Below are 21,310 nucleotides of genomic sequence, written 5' to 3' on the forward strand. Positions count from 1 at the left end.
TACCACATAATTCTTATATAATTCTTGCCCCAGTTGGCTTAGCTGTGGACAGCAAAGGAGAGGGGATGGGCACCACTCTTACAAAAGCTGACCCCCAAAATAAGTGAGGACTTCATCACCTCATTTCTCTACAACAATGAGGTCACAAGACTCTCCTTACCCCTTTTTACTCTTGTATTTACAACAAAATATTGTCTACGTTTTATAAAAGACTACATGGAGTTGGAAAAACCCACCAACAGTAAACACAGGAACAAAAACACCAACTGGCAGAGGGAGGGTGTTGCACAAACAAGCCATCAGAAACTGAAAAAAGAAACAGGCCCATTCTTCTCATGGCTACTACTTCTATCACTACTCCACCTGAATATCATCATTGTCATTATTGCTATCATCACCATCTGATTTCTCATGTACCTTCTAACTTTAAACTATAGCTGGTGACTTTTAGTTCAATGAAACAAACAAAATTACTTTCTATGACTTCTAAATGTTGCTGAAAGAGTTCATTATCAAACACTTTTGAGCAACATACTCTAAATGCACTGTCCTATATTCAATGAATTCTGCATGAACAAACAATGTATAATTATTTTGAACTACTTTATACATGTTTTTTCTGGCTCCAGTTGGTTAGAATGATGATCTGAGATCCATAAAATGATGTGTCAGCCAAAAACACAAAAAAAAGGAAATCCTGGAATAGGCAGGCTGTCATGACCATTTTAGCTAAAATATTATTTTACAGCTAAGATAATCTAATATAGATATATGTATCATTTTTTCCATTCAACAACCATTTTAACATGTTTCTGGGGCTAAAAAAGTGTAAGAAAAATGCAAAAAAACAAAGAACACTCATACAAAGGAAATAAATCCAAAATGGACTAACATGCATGAGGGTGAAGAGGACAAGGGTGACATGGACGTTGGTCCAGGGGTGAATCCAATGTGAGAGAATTATTTCTTCGTCAAGATTCTCAGCTTGTCCACCTGTCCAAGTGAAGTTACTGAACAGCTCTTTTATGGCTGCCTTGGGAGGGAGCTGTTAAAATACATCTTTTGTGCATGTCTTTGTATATATATATATGTGAGAGATATATAGATAGATTTGTATATCTATATGAGTGTGTGTGAAAGAGACAGTTAACGTAAAAATGCACACATGCAGCAACTAAAGCAAGCAACGGATTCATGACATAATGAGAAAAAAAATTATACACTAAGAAATCAATATTAACCATCAAAATGTACAGATATAAACACATGCACATGCATGGACACATACGCAATAACAGCATAAACAGAAGATAAAGAAAGTGATAAACTTATTATTATTGTACACACCAGTCCAGCAAAAAACTGTCCAAATCCGGGTGGGAAGGTGAGAGATGCTATAACTAGAGTCACAGCTCCAGGGTAGATAAACCGACTGAAACAAGAACACAGTGTCAGTAGTCACAGTGATTTAGAGAAGGCTTTTAACAGTTGAGAAAGAATGGCTATTTTCTTTCAACATTTATGTAGCAAATCATTGACAAAAAGGCTTTACCCAGGTCAACCAATAATGGTATTTTGTTAAGTTTCTTTACATACAGCTGCATCAGTTATAAAAAAATCAAACTTTAAATAACTTCAAGTTGCTAGAAAAAAAATTGTACAACTTGGAAGTCAACAATAAGAAAAGACTAACAGGTACAGTACTTCTAAAGCCACAATAATTAAAGCAGGCTGATAAAATAAAAATCAACATATAGCGTGTACTGAAGGTAATAAGCTAAGGTCATAACATGGCAGCAACTTAAGTACTCACTTCTTCTGGAGAAATACAGACACTTTTTTGTGTTGGCGTATGAGTCTAACAATTCTGCGATGCATTAGAATGAAAAGAGCACCTGCAAAGCCACAAACTACACTGCAAAATAAAGACAAGCTATATTGAAGGTGAAAATATATATGGATACAAAAGGGAATTTTTATTCTACTCTAGTCCATAACTGTCTAATCAAAGTATAAGCATATTGCCATCCTAAAAAAAACTAAGAATATTTTGAAAGGATTCTAGTCTTAAAGCATGTGATGGTTTTCATGTATTCAAAAACCCAGCTGCTTATTTATTATTTATTTTTATTACTATTGTCAATATTTATAGCTGAGCTTGTGATTCTCATAATGCGTTCTCTGTAAACTTCACTAAAATAAGATTGAAACTGCTGACATTCAAAATGAATTTGCTATGAAACTGTATGTGCATTGTTTTTTTTTATTAATTAAATTATTTCATTTTTTATTATTTAAACAAGGTCCATGTACATGCTTATGTGTTGTCACACAAATGCAAGCAAGAACTTGGATGTACAAACACACACACACACTCATTTACACCAATATACATGCGCTCACCCTATTGAACTAAAAGCAAACAGCTCCAAAGCATCAAATGGGTTGTCAGGTCTGAAGTTTGTTAAGAACATTGCAGACAGCTTTGCTGCAACAAAAGTCACATTGTAGTATGATTTCATTTACTAAACAAGGAGCAACAATGATGTGTAACAGGTTGTACTTCCCATCACCATGCCACTGACAACAAGGTCACAGTGTAACAGACTGTTGTTGATTTAGTAAACAAGATGTATTAGAAGGGACACAACATCAGATCATGAGTTTTAGTAAATAGCAGCTGGCATGGAGATCTCAAGAAAATTACAGTCAATAAAGAATACACAGTCATAATTTAACATAATTGTACACAGAAGTCTGAAACAAGAAGATACACTTCAGTATAAAAAAATAGCTTGATGGTGCCATTTCATGGGAGAAAATAAGTCTGGTTTTCTGTGCTTAAGCGACACACAAAGTGTGGTGTTGGGGGGGGGGGGGGGGGGTTGTTGCAGCTGCCCTGCATATGCCAAAAGAAAGGATGCCCTTTTTCTTTTTCTTTTTATTTGCTTCAAATACATTTCTATATTGCAATATACTGTATCTGATTATCTTATTTAATTCATATTTAATCTCAACATATAATAGAAGTTACCAGTTAAATTTTCTTCAGTCCCCTTAATTTATCTTCTACAAAAGAAGGATGCATTTTAATTGATTAACTGGGAGGGAGCAGTTTTCTCCACTCATCCTGGGTATGCAGTGGTATGATTTGACCTTCACAATAAAGGTGATAATCTGGAGTGTTTACTAATTTGTCAGACAAAAAATGACTACTGAGTGTTGACAGAATGTTCACAATACAACAAACTACAGCATTCAATCAAATACAAGCTTCAAGATGCCAGTACACAATGCTTTCCCTTGACAACATAAAATGTTACAGTATTGTGTCACGCATGTATACCTACCACCTTCTCTGGACCAGTATTCTAGAACACGAAACACCACTGCTGCACAGACAGATGAATAAAATCCTCGTGTGTAGTTTCGCACAGCAAAATATGCCGTTGTCACCTCAATGCTAAACAGCAATCCTGCAAATGTGGAATGTAAACCATCAGAATAAAAATCCTGCATGAAACAGTACATGAAGACACACATGAGCAGAAATGAACAAACAAGAGTTTTATGTTTAGCCTGCATCCACCATAGTGATGAACCTCAAAAGCTACAGATGTACTAATATCTTGAAACTAGAAGCTTACCGCCTATTGGTGCTGCATATGTACTGGCCACACCTACAGCACATGCAGCAGCCAGCAGTTCCAACCTGCGAGCTTCATTCTGTAAATGGGAGAAACATTTAGTAAAACATGAAGCAGGATGCTTCTTTGAAATGTCAGCTTCTTTATGTTAATCCCAATTTCAATTAGATCAGAACCACAAAAAAATACAAAGTCTTTTTCTAATTTGGTCACAATTGTTATCTACTGATTCAAATAGAAAAGTCATTGATGTCATCACAACAGAAAATTTCTGCAGGTAGAGAAAAGTACAGGAGTACAAATTTTCAGATTACCTCATAAAGCCCTCTAAATGAACTGGTACATTTGCCAAGAAGTGCTGCCACCATACTAGCTATGTGGACAAAGGGACCCTGTTAAAAAGTAAGACTCTCATCAGTGTGATATTTAATGACATAATTCACAGATGCAATTTTGTCCTGAAACATTCTCTGCAGACAGGCATGCACATATCCACACACCCATATGCACATGCAGGCAAATACACAAAATATCAATACAGACCTACATATAGACCAAGTTTTATTTGAAATGCAAGTTTTCAGGAGGGTAATACAGGGCTTAAAGTGCTAAAAATCCTCACCTCTTTGCCAATGGATAAGGTACTGCTTAGGGTTGCACAAAGACCCACAACTTTTGCAACCAGTGTCCTGAATGTTAAATATTCTTTTAAAACAACTCCTCGTAAAATTGTTTTCATCTCTGGAATACCAGAACCTGCCAACCCACACAAAAAGTAAAAAGTCATGTTATTCTCAAAGAGCTTATAGAAATACACATAAATACAACTGTAATACTTTATTTCTATTATGCTGTTTGGTTTTAGAAAATAAACTTGTGTGGTTCAGTGTGTGTTTGTGGGAGAGGGGGGTTTTGGTGGGAAGAACTGTTTAGGAAAAGGACATAACCAATTAAGACCCCTGCCTGCTGCCCAGTCTATCTCCGATTATGTTCTTAATGTTTAAACAGGGTAGCTGCAAACTCTTATTTAATACTCATGGGACAACCCTCTAAAAATTTTCAAAACCAAGAACATACAGTTACAATTTAGCAGATCCATGATCCATGGTTGAGTAATCTAACATAATCTGTAAATCACTCACCAACAGACTGTGGTGAGACAACATGGGAGAAGCCAGCAGCAAACAGCATAAGAAGCACACTGTATGAGACCCAGATAAAGAACTGCAGGGCAACTGAAAACTTCAGCTCCTGATACACCCAGAACTTGGCTAAAAATAAGGAGGAAAATCACAGCTGAAAATATTACATTCTCCTGATAGTTTATTACTATTAGACTAAACTGATGCAGATGTTATGGTTATCATAATAAAAAAACTTTCCCCTAAAATAAAGGCTATTTCATGGGCTTTTTGATTCCTTATAAAATATAGTAGCAAACTGAGCTGTCATCTTTCATGCCATGCACATCATACCCTGAAGACTCTCATAAACAATATCAAATGTGCACAAGGCAAAGACCATATATCAATTAAAAAAAGGGACTGAATCGGTCTATTTAAGACAATTATGTAATTTGAAGTATATACTTTTGTTCTTTAATAATGTTTTCTGCTCTAACTTAATGACATAAAATAGTTCAGTTTCACACCTTCCATACACTTCTCTATGAGGATATCTGTGGCAAAGCTCAGAGCACCCATGATAGAGCCCAGGACAGTAAGAAACACCCAATCCTCTCCAATTTTACTGAAGATTAGGCCTTGAAGCCATGTAATTCGATCTGAAAATAGAAAACAAACATAGTCTTTTTGTCTGAGGGAAAAAAATTGTGGTAGAGGTCTCATAACTGAAAAAAAAGTATTTTGTAAGGAATCTGAAACTTTGAACTATGATTTTAAAAAAAGTTAGTTATATATTCCTGACTTATCATCTTTCCCCAATGATGTAAGAGATGGTTACCATGCTGTACTGACACTTATTTTAATACAAACCCCAAAGAAACAGTAATCCATAGGGTTTCTTGATCTTTAGTTCAATAGGTGCATCCTGCTTCTTCAGGCGTTTGGCTTGGAATTTGGCAAAGGTTCCCAAATCTCTTTTGTAATGTCCATAAAGCTGAAATGAAGAAACCACAAATAAAACTCTATCACTAAGAAATCTCAATCACATTGTAGGGGGTGGGGGAGACACTCTGTTAGGAGGGGTGGTGCATGTGTGTGTATGCATGTGTATCAGAACACATGATGTGCGTGAAAGAGACAAAGGGATTGGACTGGATCCATGCATGTTTGCATCTACTTTTGGATGTCGGACAAGTGTTAGTTTTATTGCAATACATATGAAGAAGCTTATTGTTAAATAATGTGTATAATTCTTGGAGTAATGCTTTGAGTTGTTTATTTGAAAGACTTTATTTAATTTTGCAAGGTGAAGATATTTTAATTTAACATATTTTTTTCACCTGAATTATTACTTTACCGTTCCGACAACTTGAGCATCAGCAGTTTTATACCGATGTAATACCACTGATAGTGACAAAACTGAATCACCAGTCATAAACCTAGCTGACAGATAGACCACAGGAAACCTTACTTTTGCCCCATGCTCTGCTGAGCTATTAGTATATTATATATACTTGATATTTTTTAAAGCAGTAAATCTGGGATGGAGTGCAACCAAGACATATAGCCTTTTGCTAGATCCAGAGTATCGTCTGAAGTAATGGTCACGTTTCGCCCGCCATCAGCTCGATCTGGTCACAGCCGTAATTTTCTCACAGTACTCTTGACAATAGCCTGACCCACACTCCTCTTGCCCCATCCCCATCCGAAGTCGATCTTGACCCCTGATGCCTCTTTCTTTGGAAGATACAGCATGAACTTGGCTTCAAGTGTGCATAACACTTATATGGCGTGCAGTAGATTTGTGACTGATCTTTCATCAAGCTGAAATTCACGCTATAAAAGACATCTTGAGAGTGAACAGCATCAACAATCGTGAGAAACGTATAATAACTTAAACTATGTTGAAATGTCAATTTAAATATGGCCGCCTTGTTACACAGACTATAGTATATTTCTACCCACTCAGCTGTCAGCTGTAAATAATACAGAGATTGAGGATACTTCGGTACGGCAGCATGACTGGTACGAGGATTAGCACCTACATATCTACTCAGTATTGTCTGAGTATGCTTCCGCCTTGTTTATGTTGATAAGAGGTACAGCTTATTTTTTTCACGCTTTTTTTAAAAAAAGAGTTCTGACTATACGATTTTTACTTATAACTGCATCACAATAGCAATACTTTTGCACTCCTTAGAAAAATCTAGTATTTTCATGCCAAAGACTGGAATAAGAAAACATGAACAGTTTTGAGCGCTGCCAGCAATGTTCAGAAGTAAAAGTTAATAAATGTATGTTTAACTCTTTTGTGTGGAGCACACATATATATATTCCTTATAAAGATGGATGATTTATTGCCAGTCTCTGTCAGGCGTTTCGGTGTCTTTGATCGAGAGGATGATTCAGCAAATTCTTTTAATTTTTGCATAGCAGGCTGTTTAAAAAAACAACACGTGAGTATGCTTTTATCAAGATTTGTAGGTATGCTGTCTATTTATAAGTAGTCAAGAGTCGTTAATAAATTTTCTGGACTGTTCTGTTGGAGCAGTGTTCGTGCGCACAAATGTCGCTCATTAGCTAGAGTGATCAAGCTGAAGTGTTTTCTGGATCATGCAGTTTACAGCAAACAATAGTTGGGTTTGAACTGCGTAGGTCCACTTATACACCGATTTTTCCGGGAAATGTATTGGAAATTGCTTTGGAAATTCACGATAAGTAAAAAAAAAAAAACCCTCACAGACGGCCGAGAAATATATCAAAACAAAAAACCAAATTAAGGCTATCGTGTATCGATATTATATATATATAATAGTCTATTTAAAATTTACTGCCATAAAATATATAAATCTGTTACCAAAAAAAGTGAAAATATATGAAAACGAGTTGTTTTGGAAGTCAAAAGTTATAAGATCCATCCGAGTACTATAATTGGTGGGACGATGTGCGGTCCAGCTACAGCAGAGGATGGAACCGTTACCACTTGCTGATTTATGGCATCGCAAAGACATGTCCTCGGCTTTGCAAATCATCGGCCACATAAAAGACAGTACAGTACTTCTCATGGTCTGCGACTGAAGTTGCGTTGTATATTCCTGTTTGTTTGTACTTCCTTCTCTTAAAAAAAAATCGTCGCTGAAACAGAGCTGTCTTCCATATACTCGAGTGACAGCCAATAAATTTTTCAAAACCCCCCAAAAAAACTAAATAAACTCGCTTCCATTGAAATAAAGTCAAAACATGTATACGTTTGACCTTATTTTACAACCTTAAATTATGTACAGCCTTAAATTATGGCCACTCATGTAGAGATGAAAAGTATTCTCCAAAGTTTCTTTGGACACCAAGTGCTGTTGATTTATGCAGCCTTAAATGAAAATAAGAACTGAAAATAGGAAAGTAGGTGTAGCACCTGTCTGTCGCGTCGTGTACTGAAAACTTCATTCGTGTCTAAATAAGAAAACGTGCATCACTTACAGCGGCCTTCGTAAATTTCTGACGCCTACCCTAAAATACAATTACCTTGAGATAAGCAGGGTAAGTCATTTAGTGCAGCAAACATTGCTCTGCCCTCCTCATTGAGATAAACAATCTGATCTAAAATACTTTTTCTGAAGACAAATTTGGACAAATGTAAAGGTAAAGGCTTTCTTTTTTTAAAGGTCGTTGGGTGATGAGATGTTAAAGAAATGTCCGCGGCTCGTGTTTTGGGGGGATTTTGGTGTTTGTTTGTTTGGGGTTTTTTTTGTTTTTTTTTACAGCGGTGCCTATTTTCTCTTCCTCACGCTGCTATCCTTTTCCCAACCCTTTATGGAGTCAAGTACCCGTTCCTGACACCGGGGTCGACCGGGGGAAATTCGTTTGCGCCACACGGATGTCGAACCTGTGCATCTCCGGCTTCATACACCGGTGCTCTAACCACTCGGCTACTCGCTTGAACATCTTGTGAATGGACCATTCTGAATCGTCGGACCTTAGAGAGGAGGAAATTTTCTCCAAGGTGGTCAATGAAACGGAACAGTCTTTCTCCTGTTATTTCACTCACGCATGCACTAACATCGATGAAAATCGCACTCATTGATATTTAGTAGCGCGCACACACACAATCGTCTGTCAGGCTGTGAGAGACCCCGTGATGTCCTAAGTCCAGACTATCAAAGCAAATAGGCAGTGGGGGGACCATCCCCAATCCAGTGGGTCGCAGATAGTGAATAGCGATATGTTTATACCCCCCCCCCCTACATACACAAATATGGAGGTTAGCTGCGAAATAAGCCACATTACGTGTGGACGAGTAAGCAGTCTCTGACCAAATGGCGGTGAACATCAGCAGGACGGAACAAGGCAGCAGGTGGAATTGTTGCCTTCAGCAATACCCCAGAGGGTTCATCGTGCGAACAAGAACCGCAGTCTAAGCTCTAGCCCCGAGGAAGGACCCTTGGGGGGAAGGGGGAAGTTCCCTTTGTGCTTACAAGGTATAGGCTAATGGTGAACACCACAGAAACTTCGAATGTTGAACCCCAGCGCCCGACACAGACCATCACTGAAAAAGACATTCGCTGACTTGAAGCAAACAAAAGTCAATGCACTCACCAGAGTTTGCTCGAAACCAAAATTTTGGCGCTCTGACATGTTTTCTGATTGAGGTGCCATGTTTTCTGGTTGGGCTGCCATCCTTGTGCTGCCGTTCTTAATTGGTTATAAAACGCTGGCCTGCAAAACAGACATAAAATGGAATAATTAGAGTTCGGTTTTTTTTCTAGATATGCCGAAGCACAATGATACATCACGTACAAAGTATAGAATCCATTCTCGGGATACTGGCATATGTCTGTAGGTGTGTCTATAGGCTCACGAGTTAAATGGGACGACGATGACTAAGGACATTGTCAGTTAAAGGGGATGGATAGGATCCCAGATTCAACTTGTGTAACCACTGTGTAGGTTATGCCGCTTATTAGAGGTATCACAGTTTTTATTTGACCCCTCTGTAGATGCAGTCAGCGTCTGTCACGCTGCTTTGGTCTACCGTGTTAGACCTATCTCCTGTTAGTTCTTAACCTTTGTAGTTTTTGTATGTGTGTGCGTGCGAAGATAGTTTCTATATTTTTAAGAGCAATCGTTTTAGGACTTTTCTGAGATTAATTAATTTTAGGTAGAGAGATAATGAGCTAGTGTATAGAGAGCGCATGAGGAGTGTGTGCATGTGACTGATTGTGGGTTTGGAGTTCATCACTGAAATATTGTAATAGCGGTCACATGTGTTTTGAGGTCACATCACAGACATCGCAATCCTCTTACTTAGATAACACTATAAATAAAATCGCAAATAAAACTGCTACGCGAGAAAAAAGAGAATGTTCGTATCGCATAGGACCGTAATTTGGGTGTCTTAATTAGCAGAATGAAAAAAAGAGTTGGCAGCTTAAAGTAACTCCTCCTCGTTCTACATGACACATGCAATTAAGTCCAGAGTACAAAAGCACCCGGTAACATCATTACTGTCTAAGACTGAGGAAAGAATAATGGAACGTGAGGTTTCAGGCCAAGCTTTCGATTAAACCCCTTGCAAATTAAAACGTAAATAAAACCATGTAAGGTGTAAAGCAATTATTTCCCAGTGATCTGTCTCATCAAACCCATAACCTCTACATAGCAGGTTGTCCTTGTTCGACTTTACCTCGACTAAAGAGCTGTCGCCTTTTTTAGGGGTAAATGGTTTAGATGTTCGCGGAAGTGTTATAAGTGTAAGTGGTCGTAACTTTTTTTACAAGTCGCACTTTAATGTAAACCAATGCTGACAATTTAAATGGAGCTCTCGGCTTCTGGCAGTCAAGGGAGAAAACCATGCTTTCCAGCCTGTCGCGATAAGTTACGTCGCTTTAATGGAAGTAGTGTGACTGCGCTTGCGATTCCCTAAACACTTGAGTTTTGAAAGGTTTACGCTCAAGCTCAGAAAGTCCTACCAAAGCGTGTTTTTGTTTTCAACAGATGGAGCTCGATAAACAACAGTATTTCTAAAAATTTGAATGATATCCTTCTTCACTCTCGATATAACAGCAGTCCACACAATCAATATACAGTATATAAATGTACTTGGGACTGTTTTTGTAAACAATACAACAAGATTTTGTTTTTATCCTGACTCAGAAAGGTTAATGGATATGCTTACGTTGTCAAAACTACAGCCAATGAGAAAATATCGGCAGTAAGTTAATTAGGCGCATCTATATATAGACATATGACCTCACGGGCTTTTGACCTTTTCCTATGCAGGTGTGTATAGCTGATGAACTTTGGGGAGGGGGGTCATCAGATTGCTTTTATTGAGTTTTGCCCAATAATTTGAAAAATGTCTGAATTTTTTTACGCCTTTTAAATGTATTTCCTCATCATACTCTAATAATATAGACAATGCTTCTCATTTGCTCAAGCCTACGATTTTGCTTTACGTCCCTTGACTGTTCACGCCCAGTTATACACCTAGTCACCGAGTTAGCAATAAAAACAAACCACAAAAGGTTTTCTAACCGTGTAAAAGCCTTCCACACCCTAAACAAATTCTTACTTGAGAAAAATACACGACACATCAATTGATGCAATCTAATTTATTCATCGCACAGCCTTTAATGCACAAACTTCAAAAGCGATCTTTGTTTCAGCGTCAGCGCGCCTTACCTCCCCTGACAGCTTGTTACGAAATAAAATCGCCCGAACCTCCGAATGACCTCGTGTCGCGGAGAGACAGCAGTGTGGCCACTGCGATCACAATACCATGCTTGTCACCTGCATGGCCAGTGTGTTTGCCTGCACATGGAAACACATATCCATGCCAGCTTGCAGAGTGGGAGGAATAAACAGAAGAGAGGAACGGAGGGAAAAGTAGGATGAGGTCGGCGAAGTTGGAATGTATTTTTTTTAAGGGTTGCTGGTATTGTTGGGAAAAGAGTGATAATTTTACAGTGGCGCGCGGAGTTAAAATGCTGCTTGTGAAAAGCACTCACCGCGGTTGAGACAGAAGGGTGATCAGAAGTACCTAAGTGGAGCAGGTGTGCCAAGACAAGAATCCGTTATGGGTTAAACAAGGTCACGATTTTTTTTTTAAAATCCTAGATGGTGGCCAACAACGACGGCTAACAGAGCGAATGGTCAGAAGGGGAACCGTACTAAACCCAGATGCAAAGTTTGGGAACACTGTACCTTTAGCCCGTATAAAGCCCGTAAAGACTGTAAACTGAGAAAGTCGACGGCAAAGTAAAGGCACTTCAATAAATTTGGCACAGAATATTAACACACCCGAAAAACGTTACTTAGACCAGTGGTTATGGCTGATTATTGAAAGCGAATGGTCCCCCGGAGGCTCGCGACCGCGCCTTAGGGCCCGACAGACCGCATTTAATCGTTTCACGAGTGACTAAATAGTGCTCCCTTCTGGTCTGATCTCCGGGATTTTCTGCTCAGCCTCTCCTCGTGTCTGCAATAACCACGTCGTAAAGCGTCGGGTGGGTCAACGGGATAAATAAAAGGATCTGTGTAAAGCATCTGTGTGTTCGTGTGTGCGTGAGCGTTGTGCTGTACAGAGATGCAAACGAGGTTTGCGACGATGCGGCAGGGAAAGACAGAAGACGTAATCCGCAGGAATGCCTGGTGCGTACTAAATTACCTCTACACGGTGCGTAGTAACACGTCACCGCCATTAGTTCACACCTTCTTAAAGTCCTGTTTCTTTGACCGCATATATACACTTCTTTGACCTTTCCGAATGGTGTCTTTGGATGTGTTCTTTGACCTCTCAGGTCAATAGGTTAACTAAAACTCTGACCAGCATTCGTGTGTGCATCTGTCTGAACCTTGTTATCTTCACACTGTCTCTGTTCATTAATGTCGATTAGTTGAACTCCAGTAAATTAAAAGAGCAGAACGCCGTCGTCTTTTTAACACTACTGAGTGTGTTAATTCTACTACACATCTCAAACGTTATCAGATGAGCATTGGATTCCCTCCTCCTTAGAACTACACCTGTTTGACTGTTAAGACTTACCGTAACTATGGTATTTAAAAAAGGCCGTAAGTCTTCGACAGTTTGGAAACATAGAGAAACCAATGCTGATACAGATTAACAAAACTACGAAAACAACGAACACGAAAAATCGAAGGATCATTAAGGCAAGTTTCTTGAAAACTATTCACATCTAACCACGTTTTAAAGTTCGCCACTAGACAGATCTTTAGAAATTCCTGATTACTGCATCAAATGCTTCATGGAGGTCTGTTAAATCTCATGCAGTTTTTGAGTTCTAAGAACTTTTGAAGCAAGGTGTGATACATAATATATATATAGCACTAAGGACTATTTGATGTTTGACATTCTTACTGCGTTAGTCCACTCCTGCAGTCGGTAATGTAAGTGTACAGTTTATGCTCAATAATCCCAGATAGATAATCAAGAAAACAGTTCTTGCAACTCGTATTATGAGATTTACAGTGGATTGTTTTTGTCACTGAAGCCGCTAACGACACACTGGGTGACTAGTGCAAAGCAGTGTCTGGGAACATGACATCGGAGTGGCTTCACCCACCTCGTTAATCATAGCTCTGCCAGAACATGCCGTGAACACAAACGCTGCATTGTGCAACATCCTAGCTGCGTGTCCACCGTGTATCCCCCCAAACGTCCTCCCCTAGCCTCCCCACCACAATCCCTCCAGCTTCCCCTATCCTCACACACACACACACTTCACTTCTCTAATGTGTAGCATCAGTGACAGGTAGCGGACATTAATGGATGCATAGAAAGGGCAAGTCGTGTCGCTGCTCTGTTCTCGAGAGTAAAGGAAACATCGAGGGTCCGGCGACAACGAGCGGAGCGGCCGGAAGTTCGTTATGAACGCTCAGCATTCCCTAACACTTATATTCCACAGGCTGAAAAATACAGATCTGCAGATGGACAGACAGACAGAGCTGCGGTATGTGAAGGCAAGACTTCACAGAATCTGGCTAATCAAGAAGTTTTTTTTTTTAAAGTTATGAACCAAAGTCTCTCAAGCGCCGAATACATGGGATTGTGTTAAGCACGCATGCTCAAAAAGTAAACAAAGCCCCATTTCCTCTCCCTTCCTACTCACCACCCAAAATACGCTACGATTTAAGTGTCCTGAATTAGATTACAACAGAAATTGTGCCATTAAGATCGGTTAGAACTTTTGTTAGGCACTCATGTTGTACTGTGGAACCTGATGCCACTTCCGTCCTTAAAGGCAATGCAGGAAACGGGCAAACGGTATCTCGTGTATAGTGTCGGCATATTGTGAATACACTAATCTGCTCTCTCATCATACATTATCGGTGTCTTGTGCAAGTGTTGGCACATCCTGAATACGCTAGTAATCTCTCTTGTTATATAATGTTGGCGTCTTGTTTCATACTGTACAACGTGCAACGACATCAGTCTTGCTGCTCTCGTATAAACGAGACTGGCACAGTACTCCATCAGTCAGTTCCCTCACCCTTCCCCAAACGGTAATTGGCGATACAGAATGAAAACGTCTAAAACGTTCTTCTTTTCCTATATTTGTCTTCTATTCCTCGTCAGTACTGTTGTTTATTCTTCCGTCCCTTTTATGCTGTCCATAATGTCCATGTCATTCTTGTTTTAAGCGTTGAGCATTCTCCTTACGAGTGTGAGTATACGATGAACAAATCTTTCATTATTATTATTAAGACGAGACCTCTGACCCTTGACCTGGGATTCACGGTGCTACCTTCCCTTCCCCATACCAGCACCATATTCTGAATCTCTGTCCCGTTCGAGGCAAAGTAGTGGGGGTAAGTATGCTCTTATTTTTTTCTTTTATTCATGCAGCACTCATTTAAAACCATTCCTCCTCCTTCTCTCTCTCTCAGAAAGAAAATTTATTTTTTGTTTAATGAAATTATGTTTTGCTATAGAGAGAGGCGGAGAAGGGGAAAGAAAGGGAAAATGACAAGTTATTTGGAATGAGGCTAAAACACTAGAGCTTAGAAAGAATAGAAGGAAAAGTAAGACAGATTCATCCTCATGTGGGTGAGGGTTGAGAAGGGTTGGGGGGACGAGGAGATAGATCCTAGTGCTGTTTGTAGAACAACTTCAGCTTTTGCAGACAACCATCAGAGACTGACGACATCTGTCTTCCCACCCCACCCTCCCCATCCCATTTAACCACCACTTCCCCGATGTCCGCTGTAATGTGCTCGTCTTTATATATTGTACACGTTTGTCATTCATGGAGAAGGCGGGCTTCTAATTTCAGCCAGCGTCTTCAGCCTGATTTATCAGGTGCGGCCACCTCCGTGGCACTCATCGTAACTCACATGTCACGACATGTGACGACTGTTTACAAAGCGGAGTCAGCTAGGTGAGTGCTAGAGTGCATTCTGAACGGAGGGAATTATTATTCCTCCCTTCACAACCTTCTCTCGTGTCGCCGTCAGTTGGATCTTGGCCTGCGCTGGTCTGCTGGGCCTTCGTGACACGTGATGGCAGTACGTGACAGGACGAGAGTGGGCAAGGGTGGAAGAGAGAGAATAAGCTTGTTTACCATGACAGTAGATGTTGATAAACGACTTTTGTAAGTTGCGCATAAACACATGTGAACACGTGGGGAAAAAAACGAAGGATTTCAGCATAAGGAAAAAGCTGAACAAAATAAGACAGCAAATAAAGTTATTGGTGGGAAAAAAAGGTCAGATGATGGGGGAGGTGGGACCTGATGGAATACATCAGAATTATTTCCTGATGTTTCTCATAAAGCAAGTGCAGGCAGACCGTGGGTTACGAGGCTACTTTATGCCTTGCAGCCCCACCTAGCCTTAAAACTGGATTATAGCTTGGCGCGTCTGGAGGAGAGAGAAGGATCGGCAAGGAAGTAGATGGGGGAAGGATGTGGTGGGAACGGAGGGTCTACTCGTGCGCTCTGAGGCCTCGGAGAATCACTCCCACCAGCTCTCCCAACGTCCCTCCCGCCCCCATACCATCACTCCATGAGATACATTCGTGACGTGTGACTATCAAATCGTAGGCTGATTCAGCAGTCCAGCTATTGTGAGTCACTGATTCTACGATAAAGCTGGTCGCAACCGTCGGGGAAGCAAAAGCCTTCAATCAAAAATAGTTGAGATCTTGGGTCCAGTTATTCAGACACTGGATGTTGAGCTCTGAGACAAAGACTTATGAACAAACAAACAAACAAACAACAAAAATTGACGTATTTCCAAAAATTGCAGTCAGGAAGTCCGAACAGTTTCAGACTTCTGCATTCATTCATTGATATACACGAACATTCAGTCGCACGTCCGAAACAACGAAAGACAGCCTCAGTCTGTTGGTCCTGCAAGCAGGTACACAGAATCGGCGGCCAGATGGGAGTTGGGAAAAATTCGCTCGACAGGACACACCTGTCATCCAGAAGGATACGCTTGCGGAAGTGTCTGTCTTTTATATTAGAGAAAAGTGTGAGTGTGTATGTGTGTGGGTGTGGTGGTGGTGGTGGTGGTAAAGATGGTTCGTTTAGATTTGTAGAAATAGTGTCGTGGAAGGAATTAGTCTTTTTTTATAATAATTTCTCCGTCTGAAGCCTGGTTTCAGAGTTGTTGATATGGTTTATTGCTATATGCCTCACTAGCGATCTTGTTAATTATCTGCTAATAACCAGCGTACTGCGTCCCGTCTTAAACAGTGAGCATGCACGAATGGTCGAGTGTGTGGTAAAGAGAATGGGGACTGAGGATGATATAATTTCTACCTACGCAGTCACTAGTGGAGCTACAGATGAATGACAGTAAGAGTGACTAGAGATCGCAAAGTTTTCCCCTTCATCCCGTTCTTCTCAACTTCTCTTTGGTCGGCTTAACAGCAAGCCATCCCTCTTGATGTGTGTGACGCCGGTAGTCTCCCGTGTGGCCGTGCCGGGTGTACAACTACGTCATCAGGCCAGGTAACCCAAGGGTGTTTCTCATTCGTCCGTGCAAAGTGCGACGTCTGAACACCGATAGAACGTGAAATGGATTCAGGGCGGAGGGTGGAGAGGCGAGGGAGAATGAGAGTGCTGACTGTCGTCATCACCACCCCATCCACCCACCTCATCATGTCCCACAACTCACCTGTTCGTAATGAGGGCACCATCAAATGAAGCTGCGTGCCTTTCTTTATAGTTTCAATGTCCCTCAAGTCCTTGGAGTGGGACACACGTGGGGTTGGGGGGGAGAAAGACACGTCCGTCATTGACATCTTTCAGTCTTCCGAGTTTTTCCTGTGTTGTCTCAGATTATCTCAGCAAGCCAGTCCTCGAACTCAGCTTTGTCAAATGTCGAATTAGATGTAATCCTCGGGTAGCTTACGGGACGTCGGGTCAAACGAAAGTACGTAGGTACGTAAATAAGGCGATAAAGATCAGGCATTCTTTTGCGCAGCTGAGTGCCATCTTGCAACGAAACAGTAAAGAGGCCAACACAGAATGTTTTTCAAGAAAATCAGTAGAACGAAATAAAAGCCAATCAAGGCCAAACCAACCCCGAATTTTACCAGCCATCGGATTACCTGGGACTTGAACATTTTAAACTTTTTGCGACATTCTGATTTCGAGACACAAGCTTTTCCTCTTCCACCTCCTCCTTCTTCCCCCCCCCCTCTTCCCTTTCTCCGTCCTTTTTCTCTTCTCATTCTTTTCATACGAGGTATCGATGTAGTCATAAGAAAATTAAACTGAAATGCGTAAGACTTTAACTGAAATGCAAGAATGTATAACTAAATAATAATGTTTGCTAGTCATACTGACATGGCACAATGATCCCCGGCTGAAATGATTGCAGGCTTTGCTGAAATGGTTCTAGGTTTAACTGAAATGTCATTCATTCGTAACTGAAACGCTCGATTCTCATTGTGTTTGTGGAACGCATTGTAAGGTTAGTAAGTTATACAAATATTTTCAGGTCTTGCTGAAAGTCTTCAGATCACACTGAGTGAATCTCCGTGTTCCATTCCGATTTTTAAAAAATCCCAACAAGGCAGACTTGATATATATATATGTAACAGCAGTTAACGATCAAACTCTGTTTGTAACGCTCAGCTAGCGTTGCCACCAGTTTAAAAGCAAGGTTTTAAAAGTAATATCCGGGTATATCAGAAGTTCAAGCGCAAACTGTCATACACACAAAATGTATCGGTGGTTGCATCGTTAAATCTTTTGTGGCCATTGAGGTCATTCGCTCGTCGTACGAAAAACGTCCGGCTCCTCCAGTCCCTTTTCTCCCAATCAACACCACCATCTATCTCCATACCTCAGTTCCTCCAAAAAATGGTATTGAAGTCTAAAATATACTAGTGCTCAAGTCGTCTATGAGCGAAAATCCTGCTGTATGGGAGTCAGCGAGAGAATGGGTGGGTAAGTGAGTGTATACAACAACAGCGAGGGAAAACTGGAGTTTATCAACATTGTTCCAGGCTACCAGCTTACAGCCTTGAATACCTTTGCTGATGCAATGATGCAAAACTACATGTAACTATATTTTACTTTGGTAAACAATAAAGAGGTTTAAACATAACGTATTTTGACAGGGTCATGATTTCAGATACCTTTTATTTTTTGTTTTTAATTAACTGTCCAAACTGTGTAATTAAAAGGCCGATCGACATGTCAACCCCCTTTTTGCCTAAAGTCGGTAGAAACTCACGGTAAGGATTACCATCAGGGCGATTTCATCATACAGTGGTTAGCTACCAAGATGCCGTATTGTGGTGTCTCGGCTACCCTAGACTCGATCGTTAGTCTCGGTAAGCTTACACTATACAAACTAAACCCGTCTTTAAGCGAGGATATTTTAGAGATGCTCCTCGTAACGCAATATACCCTCAGTGTTACTACCCTAGGAAGATGCTGGGCTTTGGGGTGGGGATGGAGACAAACTCCATGCTGATAGTAAAAGACGTTCACATTCTTGCCTCCTCAGTTTGTTTGGTGGTTGTTGTTGTTGTTGTTGTTGTTGTTGTTGTTGTTGTTGTTGTTTTTCGTGTTTTTTGTTTGTTTTTTTAGGGGTCGGCTGCCCCCCTTGCTCCCTTGGTTCCTACACCACTGAACCTTACAATCAAATCTTCTGACATCAAATGATCACTACAATACATACTATGAAAAGTCTATGACCTGATTCCTAATTAATTTACGCAAAAAAGAAACTATTTTAATGACATCAATAAGAGTAAAATATATCAATTCCACCAAAATCTAACCCTCCCCTCTCCCCCATGCCAGTTACTACTTTCCGGGTGACGCAATTCGGTACTATTTACTTGTCGATAAAAAAAGTAAACAACATTTTGCTTTTTGGTTAAAATGTAAAAGCAGCCAACACTACTTTTGAATTAAAAAAAAAAACTTACCCAACAATAAATCTGTAAAACCAAAATTGTACAAAAGAATACAAGTGAAACAAGAAGCATTGAATACTACAGGGACAACAATAACAACGACCTAAAAACGAGTGGTTAACACCTCGACTTGAAAAGAATGCGAAACAATAATTGTTCTGACTGTGACGACGATGATGACATTAAGAAAATCAAAAGGCTTCAAAAAAATTTAAAATAATTTTTAAAAACTCACCTCAAGTCCCAGCAGCTTACGCTGACCGGCGTGTCTCGTGAAGTGAGACTGGGTGCCTCCTCTTGCCTCAAGGTTAGTCACTGCCGTCTCTCTCTCTCTCACGTGTGTGTGTGCGCGTGCCTGCAGCCAATCAGTGCCGCCTCTGTCTACATATATGTACTTGAACTAACGCCGGCCTCATTGACCTCCAGGTGTCGCAGGTATCCTCTCCTCGTAGGGAGGCAGGGGCGAACAGGTGGGATGGAGCTAGGGTGGGCTCGGGTGTGAAAGACGATCTCGCTCCTGTCAACGACAAGAAAGGCACCGCGTCTGCTCGTGTAACTTCCAAATTGAGTTGATTAAGTTATACACCCAAGCTTCTGCGCACCCTCCTTAATTCAACTTCTACCCCACCTGATTTGCCAGAGCTTACAATACTCGGTATACAGAGATTAGAGCTGGGAAGTGGTTTGTGGAACCAATGGAACTTATTTACATGTCACGCTGTGTGCGTGCGTGTTCAATCATGGAGATTAAAACGTACAGAGAGGACTATACACAGGGTCAGTCGATATTATTATTTTGTAGTAATTGCAATCATTTTCTATCATTGTGCATCACGATATATATGTACATCACTAAACTAACAATTGTTTGTTTGGGGTAGCTCATTACATATTATTTCACGCCATTAACAATTATTGTTTGAGATAGTTGTGTATGTTTTTTCTCTTCATCAACAAGTATTGTTTACAGTAGTTCTTTCACTCAACTAACAATTGTAATTGAGCGTGACTCGAAGGACAGTGGGTGAGTGGGTGGTTGGCGTCTCATGTTCTAGAAGGATGGTGCGAACACAATCGTTTTCACGTCGTCTAGAGTAATGAACAACAATCGCAATGAGAAAACTCTCGTGTCGCAACCTGAAGACGCCAGAAGGACCAAGGAAGGTAATTAGCGTCTGCGAAAGGACGCATCGCCTTATTAAAGGGGGCTTAAAGCAACTTACCTCGCCGTTAAAAGGAGAGATAATGCCAGCGTTTCACCCAGCCAGGTAGCAATAACTACCTGTCCGACTTTAACATTTCACGTAAAGGTCTGGCGAGAAAAAGCTCGCTTTGGCAGGCAATGGAGTACAGGCGGGCTATTCTCACTTCACTGCTCCTGTCAGGAGTTATGCTGTCACAGGCGAGATGGATGAACGAGAGAAATTGTCTTCAAGATGCTTGTAATTTCACTTGATGACTCTGTTTATGACAGGCGGACCTAAGGGAGTGCAGGTCGCGAGCACAGGTAGAGAGAGTCTATTAGTCTAATCAAACGGCCTTGTACACCGCGTCACAAGGGATCGGCCGTCGCTGGCCCTAAATGATTCCCGCCCTTCCCCTTCCCCTCCCCCACCTCCACTCATTTGTCTTTCTTTCCACTCGACCTGCTCGTGTATCCAAAAGCCCCTTTTTACAGTTGTGTTTGCCAGTTGGGACAATTTCTGTTTGGAATGATGAATAGATTCAGGTTCATGCATGATAATTACGATTATTATTTTGAGTTTTGTTCTTTAAAATGTTTGCTTTCTTTTGATAATCTTTCGTTCCTGTTCAGTATTGTACACAGCGTAATTATTTATTAGTCATTTCGTATTATCTATTACAGTCTGTTAAAATTTAGTTTTTCTCCCTTCTTCATGTCCTTTTAAGGCGAAGAAGACTGAAGAACTGGGATAGCCAAATGTGGTTTATTCTGAGAGACCGTCTAAGGTCTTTTTGCACAGAGAAGCGGGTCTTACAGTAACAGAGAAGTGCATTCTACAGAATACTTTTGTGCTCGTGTTTCGCTTTTGCAATTGCAATAATGTACAGGAAACTTGGGTTGTAAAAGAATCTTTCATTAAACTGAACTGAATAGTTTCCTTTTAAAACTTTGATCC

The 21,310-nt window shown here is 40.4% G+C and overlaps 1 protein-coding gene across 3 annotated transcripts in view; it reads right to left on the reverse strand.

Moving 5' to 3' along the window:
• LOC112556382 (chloride channel protein 2-like) overlaps window positions 1-21,310 on the reverse strand; it is a 38,213-nt gene that overhangs the window by 12,605 nt on the left and 4,298 nt on the right. The window contains exons 2-15 of one of the 3 annotated variants that reach the window (XM_025225343.1): window positions 19,405-19,686; window positions 9,365-9,484; window positions 5,642-5,765; window positions 5,299-5,430; window positions 4,790-4,918; window positions 4,270-4,403; window positions 3,962-4,039; window positions 3,648-3,726; window positions 3,351-3,476; window positions 2,404-2,488; window positions 1,814-1,915; window positions 1,348-1,432; window positions 893-1,045; window positions 237-306 (exon numbers count right to left, since the gene is read on the reverse strand). In XM_025225343.1, the coding sequence (XP_025081128.1) occupies window positions 237-306; window positions 893-1,045; window positions 1,348-1,432; window positions 1,814-1,915; window positions 2,404-2,488; window positions 3,351-3,476; window positions 3,648-3,726; window positions 3,962-4,039; window positions 4,270-4,403; window positions 4,790-4,918; window positions 5,299-5,430; window positions 5,642-5,765; window positions 9,365-9,445 (1,378 nt within the window). In that variant the 5' untranslated portion in view covers window positions 9,446-9,484; window positions 19,405-19,686. The other 2 variants (XM_025225344.1, XM_025225345.1) reach the window with 2 other exon arrangements.

The sequence above is a fragment of the Pomacea canaliculata genome, linkage group LG2 (assembly GCF_003073045.1).
Source record: "Pomacea canaliculata isolate SZHN2017 linkage group LG2, ASM307304v1, whole genome shotgun sequence".
NCBI classification, from domain to species: domain Eukaryota; kingdom Metazoa; phylum Mollusca; class Gastropoda; order Architaenioglossa; family Ampullariidae; genus Pomacea; species Pomacea canaliculata.